This window comes from Alexandromys fortis, unplaced genomic scaffold (assembly GCF_014885135.2).
Source record: "Alexandromys fortis isolate MF-2015 unplaced genomic scaffold, M_Fortis_MF-2015_v1.1 scaffold_7, whole genome shotgun sequence".
Classification (NCBI taxonomy): Eukaryota; Metazoa; Chordata; class Mammalia; order Rodentia; family Cricetidae; genus Alexandromys; species Alexandromys fortis.
The window spans coordinates 4,992,982-5,005,086 of NW_026067920.1; the positions used below are offsets into that span (position 1 = coordinate 4,992,982).

The following is a 12,105-nucleotide window of genomic DNA, read 5'->3' on the forward strand; positions in this document are numbered from 1 at the left end:
TGGGCTGAGTCCAGAGGTAGAGAACTCAGTAGAAGGAGAAAAAGGAGAAAGCAGGAAGCCCATGTGGCCCAGCCTCCACCCCACCCAAGGCAAACCAAGAGCTTACTGACTAGTCCTGTGATAAAGTATCTAAACCCAGCAGTGTGGGACTCTATGTTTGTCTTCCCTGAGGTCAATCCTGTAACATCAGAGTGCAGAGCAGAGTTACCCTCTTGTGAGCATGGTACTAACCCAGGACACAGCAAAGCCAGCATCTGGCCTTTTAGGACCATTTGGCTGCCACCAGCTCTACTTTCAGAGAGGTGGCTATGGACTCCTAGGAAGAATACTCAAGGTACCAGCTGCAGCTCTATAACCAACCAGCTCTTTGCAGGGCTGGAGGTCACTGTGATGGCGAATTCTGGTTATCACCATGACTAATACAATCACTAACTCAGGTGGCTCTCCCCCAACATATCCTAGACCAAAGCCCGAGGCCTTGGGCCAGTGACAAGTTCTTACTTGGCAAAGACCTTCTTCTCCAGGCGGGCCCGGCTGGTGTTGGCACGCTCTCGCAGGTCAGTGAGGTTGGGGTGCTTCTTCTTTTTCCCTTTGCCCTTTTTGCTATACTTGGACGAGCCGAGGTCCACTCCTGTGGCTGCCTCCACATCCTTCATAAACTCAGGATCCTGCCAACCTGCACAAAACTTGAGGGTTTCAAAAGGTGCCTGGCACCAGCCAGGGCTGACCCTTGTGGGTTTCTTCCTGATGGAGGGCTGGAGCCTGCCTGCTGCATGCCCTGGTACATAGTCTAAGAGGGTCTGTGCTGAGTGACATGGCTACCTTGGGAATAAGAGCCACACAGGGAAATCTCTTTCCTTATTCCCACTGCCCTGCTTCTGTTACTTAGTCCCCAAGTATCCCGAGGTTTCCCACAACTTGAACAGGCTGGAAGGATCCAGGCAGGCCCAGCACCAATGGCCACTACTCCTGGCATTCATGACCACTCAGCAGGACAGTACTCAAGGCCACTGGCCATGGAGTCAGAGTGTCTACAGGCTACTTCCCACCTGCAGGCTGGGCCATGGCCAGCCAGGCCAACTGTAATGCTTTCAGCCATATCTGCTGGCTACTGGGCCTGTGAGGCAAGGGTATCCAGAGTTGAGGGGAATGGCAGGCTAGAGACGGGTTCTCTGGACACAGGAAATGTGGTTATGGGCCTCAGAGTGCAGAGCAGAGTTACCCCTCCTGTGAGCTGGGCACTACCCGTTATAATAGCCACAAGGGTCTATGGAAAGCCAAGGGAACTGAACAGTATCCAGCCCACTGAGCAGCCTCATCACTACCAGGCCAGACCCATGGCAAGATGGCTGCTCACATGCAGGGCTGCTGAGAAGGTTGGCCACAGAAATAAGCACCAGCCTTCTGAAAGCCAGAGCCCGGGGCTCTGGAGTTCCCTGCCCAGCCTCTGCTGGCTCACCTCCACAGGCTGCCCTAAGCTCTGTTAGGCATGACATTGCTCCAGCCTGGCTTGGGGAAGTCAGCCTAGTGAAGAGTGAAGACAAATTAAACCTAACTCTTCCAGGCCTGTGGGTGAGCCTAGCAGGCAGAAGGGCGCCTGGCACTCCTTACTATAATGGCATCCAAGTGCCAAAGATCCATGAGCTGGGGCAGCGTGGACAGGGAACAGTGCCTGGACAGGGTGGCAGCAAAGCCAGATTGTGAGAAGGGCACGTCCACTGAGTGAGAAGCAAGCACGCCAGACAGACAGATGGCTTGGCCTCTCCAAGCTGATTTTTTTTTTTTGAAGTGAAGGAACTCAGGACTGCACGATTCAGATACAGGGACGATTAATCCAAGATTAAGGAAAACTGTCTAAACAGTTTATCTCCCAGTAATAAGAAGGCGTCACAGTTTAGGAACCTGGTGAATGGAGCAATTGTTTAAACACAACGAAAAAATGCCGGCATCCAGTGGAGATGGAATGAGCACCTCAGGAAAATGAAGGAGCAATTTAAAAGCCTTTGAAGAAAATCAATAGATGCTGGGCTGTGCGGCCTTCCTGGGCGCTCAAGGGCCCCGGAGCACCGCGTGCATTGTCACTGAGGTTAGCACCAGGGAAAAGAAAATTGCCCCGTGTGCGAGGGAGGCGGGATCAATACTGCAGTTAGTAAAGAGATGCTATTTCACATCTGACTGGCCAGCACCGGGCTTGGCCCGTGGCCTGATACCTGTTTGTTAACAAGCCACCGAGGGCTGGAAAACTAGATACTCTTCAGGGTTGACACAAAAATAGGCACTTAATTTGCTCCTGCGTGTGAGCCACCAGGGAAGGTTTCTCCCGCAGATGAACAGGTCAGGCCCTCCCCACTGCTACACAACCCAGACATGTTTCTAGGCACAGGATGAAACAGGAATTTGTGTCTCAGGACCACAGGGCAAGAAGCCATGAAGGGCCTGTAGACATATCCCCATACAGAAGGGTCTTCCATGGCTGACCACAGCCTCCAAGTACATTTAAACACTGTCTGACTTTGACCACCCATGTAGATAGTGAGGTGAGTTGGAGCTGAGCAGGGCAAGTCAGAGCCAGCAGAGAAACCACATAGACTCTAGGTGACCATCTCAGGGGAGAGAGGCTGCTGCAATTCCTTCATCTGCTCAGGAAGCAGGAACAAGAACCAGAGCCTGGGGGCTGCAGCTTAGCGGTGGAGTGCTTGTCTAGCACATCCAGGACTCTGGGTTCAGTCCTACTGTGCAGATGTTGGTAAGGTGGTGGATGGAGTCAGGACTATCCACATTCCTGTTGTGAGCCTTGAAGACAAATACCTCACGCCATGTGTACCCAGCCCCTCCCGCATGCATTCCTACCTGGATGTGCCTGCTGCTGCTGAAACTGCTGCCTTTGTTCACGGGCTCTGTCCTCTGGGTTGAGGGGCTGCCCCTTGTCATCTCTGGGGATGATCTTCCCATGGAACGGGCACTATATAACAAGCACAAAGCAGTTGATGGCCAGGAGGTAACACAAATAGCTTTAGGGGACAGTGTCGTGAGGGGGAGCTCTGGGGAGCGGCAGCAGCAGGAGTTTGAGAACTCGGGTCTGTCTCCCCATTCTACCTTCTCCAAGCTCAGGACAGCCTGCACAGGGTTCTAGACGCAGAGCAGCAGTCTGACTGTTCTAATTAGTCTCTCAGAAGTCAGTATCAGGGCCCAGGGCAGAGAATCCCAGGCAGGATTCTCTGATGGCCAGTGGCTAAGCAATGATGCCACTGCTTATAAGGCCTCTTACACGGGGCTCCTCAGGGCTCTCAAGGATCCCTGGTATAGAATGGAGGCAGAGAGGACAAGCACTTCCCCAGGCCACTAGTGGTGGCCCGGCCTCTCCATGGGTTCATGCTTCTCCATAGCTTCATGCGGATAGCCTTGCCCACCAGCCTTACCTTTAGCCGATCCTGGCGCTCACAGAGCCTGCCATTAGGCTTCAGGGCCCGGCACTGGTGCTGCACAGGCTCAAACTTCCCTGCAAAGGTAATGTGTCGGCTATGCAGCATCTCAGAAACATGGGCACTGTCCACCTCCTCCTCTACCTCGCTGGGTTTCCAGAAGCGGTGTTGAGAGTCAGATCTGCAAGGTGCACCAAAACCTCTCAAAGTGGCTTCTCTGAACCCAGAAGAGGGTGTCTGGCCCAATCCCAATGCACCCCAACTGTATTGGGGAGAGCACTAGGCCCTGGTGGCCTTGAGGCCTTTGTGGACTAGAGAACACGATCACTCCAACTGGGTTCAAATACTGTTGTTTATGAACCAGCCAAAGATGGTGGGTATAACCACTAGCCTGAGCTTAGATTCTCCTCGCAAAGCAGGGCAGCAGCTCCAGGGCCCTCAGGCCATGGCTTTGAGGGTAACATGAATCCATGACAAAGGTCTCTTTGCCACTGAGTAGGCTCTGACACTGACATGGCACCAGAGGAAGAAGCTTGTATAAATTCATGCCCAGTCTTGATGCAGTGCTAAGGGACCCAAAGATGGAGCTTTTACTCTCTTGCCATCATCAAATCTTCATTTCCCTGCCCATCCCCCCAGCAGTGCTAGGGATTGAACCAAAGGCCTCATGCATGCTAGGCAAGCACTCAACCACTGAACTACAGCCCCAGTCCATCACCAAACCTTGTTAAAGCCACTTTTCTTTGGATGCCAGGGAATGGGGTTGGCTTTGTCACGCGGCCCCCTACCTAACACATGGCAGGATTCTATGGGCTCTGCACATGGATGCCAGCTGCCCCAAGAGCTGGCACCTCTGTTGATTGCTCAGAGATGGTGGGGCAAATGGTGGGCAGAAGAGTAACGTGCTCATTCGCTTTCTGCAACTTGAGGAAGAGCTGCGATGGCCAGAAAGGGTCTCAGGACTGAGCTTGCCCCTCTAGTCCCTCACACTGAGTAATGGATGAACTTCATGGGTACCTTGTGAAGAAGCAATAGCAAGGCTCAAGTACCAGTGTCCTAAGAGCCAGAGAACAGATATACAAGAGCACGCCATGCTCTGAGACCTGGGAACCAGATATAGTTATGTTAGACTCACTTAAGGATCTTTCCAGCCATTAGCTTCTCCTGGCCCCAGTAACACAGGTCCACTCCGAAGGGTACAATGGGTGCTCGGGCCCACTCTGCCTGCTTCTGGGCTTCCTCTGGCCCCAGAGGTACCCTGGAAACAGATCAGCACATGTGGGCTACCCATTCCTTGTGTGGCCACTTGCCTTTCCCTCCCACACCCCAATGTAGCCCAGAGGCCTGGGGTAAGCATGAATAAACTGTGGTGCCTGAGCTTTCAGAGTGGCTGCTGAGGTCCAGCAAACAACCTGGCCCTACTGAGCACTAGCTCTGGTCTGTGATGTGAACCTACCTGGGGGTGGGGGAGGGTCACCTGACATTTCCTTCAAGAATGGGGCCTGGCTGCAGGACTTCTAGAGGGCTGCTGCAGGCCCAGCTGAGCAGCAGGCCCCAGTCAACAGGTGCTACTTGTCTAGGGTTACCAGACTACCTCTCAAAGCAGGCCGGTGGGGGAGTTTCTTGGGCAGCCTGTGCAGGCCAGTCAGTGCTCCAAACGGGTGGCGGCAGTATTAGGCAGTGGGCCCAGCAACACGGGACATCTAGAATTACCCGGGAGAGGAGGATGAGGTGGATGGCAAGCATTCCTGGAGCCGCAACAGCTGGGCAGCTGCAGAGGTGGGGTCTGATGCCTCCTCTTCCTTTCTCATCCTTGTCCTCTCCTGTAAGCTGCACACAGCTGTGCCTTTCTCTAGAGTCTTCAGTGGGGCCCCCGGCTCCAGCCCTGGAATGACACGTGTCCACTTTCGACATCACTCTCCAAACCGGGGCAAACTGGGGAAGCACCATGTGGCCAGGCCTCAGATACACAGACACACGACACATTCACTCCTCAACAGCACAAAACATGCCTGTCACCTCAGCTTCGAAGATAGAGACCACACTCTTGTGCAGGGGACACAGGGCAATGACCCAGGCAGCCCAGCCTACAAGGACTGTCACAAGAAGCCTCCTCAGAGTTGTTCACAGCACGGACTGACAACATTGTCACCTTTGCCCACAGTTTCACACACTATGAGGATGGACTTTGTACTGGCTGGTTTTGTGCGTCAACTTGACACAAGCTAGAGTAATCAGAGAGGAAGGAGCCTCAGTTGGGGAAATGCCTCCATGAGATCCAGCTGTAGGCATTTTCTCAATTAGTGATCAATGTGGGAGGTTGCAGCCTATGGTGGGCAGTGCCATCCCTGGGCCAGTGGTCCTTGGTTCTTTAAGAAAGCAGGCCAGGCAAGCCATGGTGAACAAGTCAATAAGTAGGACTCCTCCATGGCCTCTGCATCAGCTCCTGCCTCCAGGATCCTATCCTGCTTGAGTTCCTGTCCTGACTTCCTTCAGTGATGAGCAGCAATGTGGAAGTGCAAGTCAAATAAACTGGCCCGCAACTTGTGTTTCGTTGCAGCAACAGAAACCCTAAGACAAACAAAACCTGCCATGCTATAAAGAGACTATCTAACTATAGTGTGAACACACAGTTCCCTTCCCCCAATACCGGACCCCCCCTTCACTGAGCAAGGAAGAGAGGAAACTAGCCTCTGTATGAGGGTGACTCTACAATTTATGCTGAGACTTAGTGGTACATCTTCTCCCCTGTACTGTCCTCAGAAGAAACACCCAAGGTTGTTCCCATCTTCTGCCCTAAACGTAAAAAGCCACAGGGATAGCTATAGTCGGGCCTGGGTTCTGTGACTGCAGCACCTTTTCTGTGCTGCGGGGCAGATGTCCCTGACTACAGGATGTCACCCTGGGATACCTGCCTACTACCAAGCTAGAGGAGGTCATGATGCTGACACCCGACATCAGGATTTCCACAGGCTATGGCAGCCGGTACCCACCACAGCTCAGTATCTACTCTCACATCTCCAGTGGCAGGATCCTGCCACTTTACTCCCCTTCCTGCCCACTCTCGGGTCTGGCTCTCAGGAGGTTGCACGTGGGGCGAACTCTGACCCTTGCTGGTCCCAGAGCACAGACTGAAGTGGGACTCCAGAGGCACTACCCACTTGTTACCCCCACTCCTCACATTCACTGTGGGAGCAACCTCAGCTGGATACCAGCCCTGCTACCAGTGAGATCTGCACTGGCAAAAAACAAAACAAAACAAAAACAAAACAAAACTCAGGCTTCTAAGCACTCTGCCCCCAAAGAGAGAGAACAGGTGATGCGCCATGTTTTAGACGAGGCTGAGATGGGGAGGACTGTAGCCAGCAAAGCACCATGCAGCAGTCAGAAAAGAAAGGTGTTGAAGACATCTTTCATCAAAGATGAGGAGCAGGGGGCTGGGGAGCTGGCTCAGCGCTGAGCACTGGCTGTTCTTTCAGAGGACCCAGCTTCAATCTCCAGCACCTCATGACAGCTTACAACTGCCTGATTCCAGTGCCAGGGCCCTGATACCTTCTTATGGCCTCCTCAGGCACTAGGTACACACATGGAACACCAACATACAGGCTGGCAAAAACCCATACACATAAAATACAATTTTTTATAAAGGATGAGGAGCAGGAAATGCGGCAGAACAATAACTACTTGTGTGCCTGAAGGGCAGAAGGACATCGGTGGTGTGCATGAGGAAACTTGCACAGCTCGGAGGTGGGAAGGGCAGGTTTCTGGAATTCCAGAGGAAATAATAATTGGAGCATGGGAAATAGTTGAAGAAATGAGCAAGTTTTTTTGAAATTAAGGAACGTGCTGCCTGCCAGAGGAAGCAAAGGGGCAACTATGGCTGGAAGAGGGAGTTAGAGAACATTAAAGACAACAAAGAAAAAGGTGAGCTGAAAATTACATTGGAAGCAGCACTTTCGGCTGCAGCAGCAGCAGCAGCAGGTTTAAGGCCTTGCAAGGTCACCTTGAAGGGTGCAGGGAAGAGCTGGGGATACAGTGTTGTGGCAGAGCATGTACCTAGTGTGTGCGAGGCTCTGGGTCCCATATTCAGTACCACAAAAACCAAAAAAGTAAAAAAGTACATAGGAGGAAGAGCGAGCTCACAGTTGATTAGCCTGAGCTGTCAAGCCCCCCACAGGTACAGGAAGGGGGTCTTGTGGACCCAAGGCCTTACAAGGACCACCACTTGCAGACTCGATAAGAACACCCTTAGGCCGGATGGTGGTGGCGCACGCCTTTAATCCCAGCACTTGGGAGGCAGAGGCAGGCGGATCTCTGTGAGCTGAGGCCCAGCCTGGTCTACAGGAACCAAAAGCTATGGAGAAACTCTGTCTCGAAAATCAAAAAAAAAAAAAAAAAAAAAAAAAAAAAACCCTAAGAAAAAGGGTCCCCCAAAAAAAAAAAATTAAAAAAAAAAAAAAAAAAAAAAAAAAAAAAAAAAAAACACCCTTAGCATAAGTGGTCCACCAAGAAAAGAAATTTAAATCACAGGTACAAGACAAGATAATGATGAACAAATGCCTTTTGACATCAGAACACTAACTCAGTGGGTACCAGGGTACCAGGAGGTAGGATAAGACAGTCCTTGATCACCTGACTTATGCAGAGGAGAGGAGAGAAACCATAAAAAAATTAGTGAGTGAGGGGCTAAGGGCTGGCTGGTGGTAGAAAGCATGCCTAACATGTGTACAGCCCTGGGTTCTGTCCCCAGATCCATAAATGGAAGCAATGAGTGATAAAAATACGTGAATCATAAAATTAGAGATAGCTATCAGAAGGGCACAGAGATACATTTTTTAAGAAGAGAAAAGGCAAACAGTAACTGCAGCAGCAAAGCCAGAAAGGTGCTCAGTTCTGAGCACACTGAGGAGCGCCCATCATGTGAACTAATACAGCTATGAGCACACAGACTGGCACATCAAACGTGTGCAGCTAATACATAGCTACCGCAAGGTCAAAAGGAAAAGCTAATAAACAATCAAAAGACAGCCGAGAAAACGGGTTAATATCAGGAAAGTAGATTTGAAGTTTAAAAAATAGAATAAAAGAAAAAAATACTCAAAGGTCTGATAAATGGAGCTGTACCTAATAGCCAAAGTACAAGCTGGGCCTCACTTGTCATCCAGAACTTGGGGCACTGAGGTAGGAGAATCTCAAAGCCAAGGCCAATCTGGATCTAAATCAGGAAAAAATTTCATTAAGAAATGCTAAGTCTGTTCATTAATTTCTAGATTCAAGGTGAACGAGTGTTTTGGGGTATATGATACAGGTATGTGATTGCAGGACCTGGGGAGGATTTCAGCTGAAGGCAGCTTGAACTCAAAGCAAGACACTGTTTCTAAAACCAGACCAAATGAAGTCTAAGCACACAAAGAGACATCCATTAAGGCAGACCAACACACTGTACCTGAGGTCCTTGGGAAGTCAAAGTCTACAGCTCTGAGGGGGTCACAGCACTAAGTCACCAGAGTTCTGGACTCATCATGGGCTCGCCGTAGCAGAGGTCAGCCTGACATGGCACAGAAACAACCAGCTGCTCCTCAGGGGCCCTGGAGGCAACAGCCAAATCAGCCTCACTGCCTGTTTTAATGACAGAGTTTACTGGTCCTAGCTATGGCCATCTGGAATGGAACTAAACAGGGACCTGACGCAGTCCAGAAAGCCAAAATATTTCCTCAGTGGCCCTTCATAGAAACATCTGTTGTCTCTGCTCTGGTATAGCTATGCACAGTTAAGGGCTCCTATCTCTTGGAGACTCATGAGTAGGGAACAGAAAACTTGGGCAGGGTCACTCTGAGCAGATAGCGGAGTCATAGTCAGCTACCTCCAGGCTCTGGAGCTCTGCAGTCCTAAGATTTGGGCACACTGTGTGTCAGAAGACACCAGGCAGCCCCTTCTCTGCTCTGTCCTTAAAAACAGCGTCCAAGGTTTGGGTAGCAATCACTTCCATGCGACCTTCAGCATTTCCCATCACAATGTTCCCGGCCATGTGGAAGGCAGCAGTTAGCCCAGCCCCGCATACATACATACATACATACATACATACATACATACATACATACATACGCAGCAGGGAGGCAAGGCTGGTAAGTGAACAATGTGGCACTTAGATAGATACAATCGCAGCCGAAAGATCAATATGAGAATTCCTAAGAGTTACAAGAATGAAATATATTTTTCATTGATTTGTTGTTTTAAACCATTAAGAAGATGGGTAAGCGTGTTAGAGCAGGGTAAACACTCAGGCACCGAACACACCACTGTTTTCACGCCATTGAGGAAAATCAATCTCACTGACATATTTCCAAAGTTAAAACCCCAAAAGCAGAGCCCACTCCTCAGGCCAGAGGGCGTGCAACCCTAAAGGAATGAGACATCATCCTGCTGACCACCGTGGCCCTGCGGCCTTGCAGGGCCTGACTCCAGTCCCTTGGCCAAAATTTACTCCCACAGTTGTTTTAGAAAGAATCATAAAAATGTCCAAAGCTCCCTTTTTTGTTTAAATTGGCCGAGTGGCACCTATTTGCCTGGAGCACTAAAGCAGACAGTGCGGGAGAGATGGATCGATAGGAGGAAATGGAGAGGCTGGGGCTCCGCACAAAGTTAGGCTGCTGCGCTGACATTATTGATTTTACCTAGTTCAGCTGGCCTTGTAATTAAAATGTAAATTTGAGAAAGAGATTATGTCCTGACAGAAATGGTAGGATTAAGGGGAAGATAAAAGCCCCTCAGTGAAAATTCTGAGGAAGAAATGAGAAAGAAAAAAGAGCCTGATTTCCTCAGCCGTGTGGATTTAGACTGAATCTAACACTTCAGATTCGCCCGTGTTTAATTGGAAAAACAGTGATGGACTATAAACTAGTATTATGAACTGAGCTCATTGCGCACTGTCTGTCTGTCTGGACACTCCAGCCTAGGCTGCTGGCTTAGTTCCCAGGACTCCCGGGGGAGGCTCCATTTGGTGCAGTGATGGGGGCTTCCCATTTTCCATCCCTGCCACAAGTCCTGCCCACGAGGCTAGTGTCCTTCTTACCCCAGCACCTCCTGTGAATGCTCCAGAATCATCAAACGTTCTAGGTGTGTCATGTTCCCTGGCCTCAAGTGCCCACCGACCCTTCCTTGGTTCCTGTGGCCCTCAGCCCCATGGTGGCACTGATGGCCAGATTGTGGCTGCTGTAGGTCTACCTGTACACCTTGCCAGCCCACCCAGCCTCTACCATGTTTTCCACTTGATGTCATTTTGAAAACACAAAACAACAACTGGTTCAGACCACATGGGTCACTACTGCCTTCCAGGTTTAAACCAGATGCCTAGAGCCTGTCCAAGAAGGGACGAACTACAGACAATGATGCAGCCACGAGGTCTCTGCCTTCCTGTTAGGCTGGGATAAAGTCCCTCACCAGCTTTGTAGGCCCTTCCATGGCCAGGAGTGCATGGAGGGCTCTGAAGAAAAGACACGGGCTGATGGGCACTGGGTGCAGGGGCTATGGGCAGTGTAGTTATTGCTGCTGTGTAACAAATAACTAAACACCCAGTAGTGGAGCCAACAGTATTCTACTGAAAATCATGAGTATTCCACACTAGAACACAACTCTGTTGTGGGGCCTGGGCCAGGCTGGGGCGACCATGAGTAGATGTGGGTTGTAACTGATGTGGGTTGTAAACCAGAGCCACTTACAATTCCCTGTGCAGTCAGTACTCACATAGCCTCACAGCAGGTAGCCTGTGGCTGTGTCCAAGCAAGTAATGTTGGGAGATGCTTCAAAGTATTTCTCAATTCAGCCTCCTTTGCTGGGCTCAAATGGCCAGCAGTCACAAGCCATCCAGGTACAGGTAGACACAGGACAGTCTCCAATAGGAGGACTACAGGCTTTGCTCTAGCCCTGTCAGTGTCCACTGGTGGCTGAAAAGGGCTTCATTGTGTGTATCTAGCTCCTAGAGGGGACACGGAGTCAGCATCTGTGACAGAGGCTGCTGTCCTCACTGGCACCATCACTGGCCATTCCCAATCCACAGCCCAAAGACATCCTCTCCGAGGATGGTAAGAATCTGTTTTGTTCTCAGTGTTGGTGTGTCACTGCTGGCCCTACTACATGTGTCCGGGAGCCACTCAAAGTCCGTGTAAAGTCAGACTTACCACATCTACGGGAAGGATACAAATGTCAGAATAAAATGCAGAGAACAAAAGTAAAAAAAAAAATGCTGTTGTGACCAAGAGCCCTGGATCAGTGCTGGCTCCCAGGCTCCCCTGAAGAACCCAAGAGTCTCCCAGCTTAAGAAGAAAAGTGTGGCTTCCAAAGAGGGCAGAAGGACCATGGTCCATAGTTAGGTGCTACTCATACTGCCTGGACTGTGAGTAGTGTCCCTGCCTCACCTGATCTCACAGCCCACTGTTCTAGACTCTGGTGGCCTCAGATGTAGCCACAGCCATACCAGCACCTTGCTAGACCAGGGCCTCATCCAGCTGAGGATAAAAGAAATAGGGGGCAAAGACCACCCTGGGCACAGGAGGGTGGCCTTGTCATCCCATGGTATGCCTGAAGCACTTTTGGGTACCCCAGGTGTCAGGTGTGGCACTTAGCTGTGACCACATGGTATCTCTACTAGGTGAAAACGTAAGTTAGGAGAGGGTGAAAGCCATTT

The 12,105-nt window shown here is 50.7% G+C and overlaps 1 protein-coding gene across 6 annotated transcripts in view; it reads right to left on the minus strand.

Moving 5' to 3' along the window:
• The window catches only part of Uvssa (UV stimulated scaffold protein A), a 38,949-nt gene that overhangs the window by 4,079 nt on the left and 22,765 nt on the right, over positions 1-12,105 (minus strand). For all 6 annotated transcript variants that reach the window (XM_050141057.1, XM_050141056.1, XM_050141058.1 and 3 more), the window contains 5 exons: positions 5,136-5,307; positions 4,558-4,680; positions 3,420-3,603; positions 2,851-2,962; positions 502-676 (listed from right to left, as the gene is read on the minus strand). In XM_050141057.1, the coding sequence (XP_049997014.1) occupies positions 502-676; positions 2,851-2,962; positions 3,420-3,603; positions 4,558-4,680; positions 5,136-5,307 (766 nt within the window). The remainder of the gene's footprint in view (positions 1-501; positions 677-2,850; positions 2,963-3,419; positions 3,604-4,557; positions 4,681-5,135; positions 5,308-12,105) is intronic.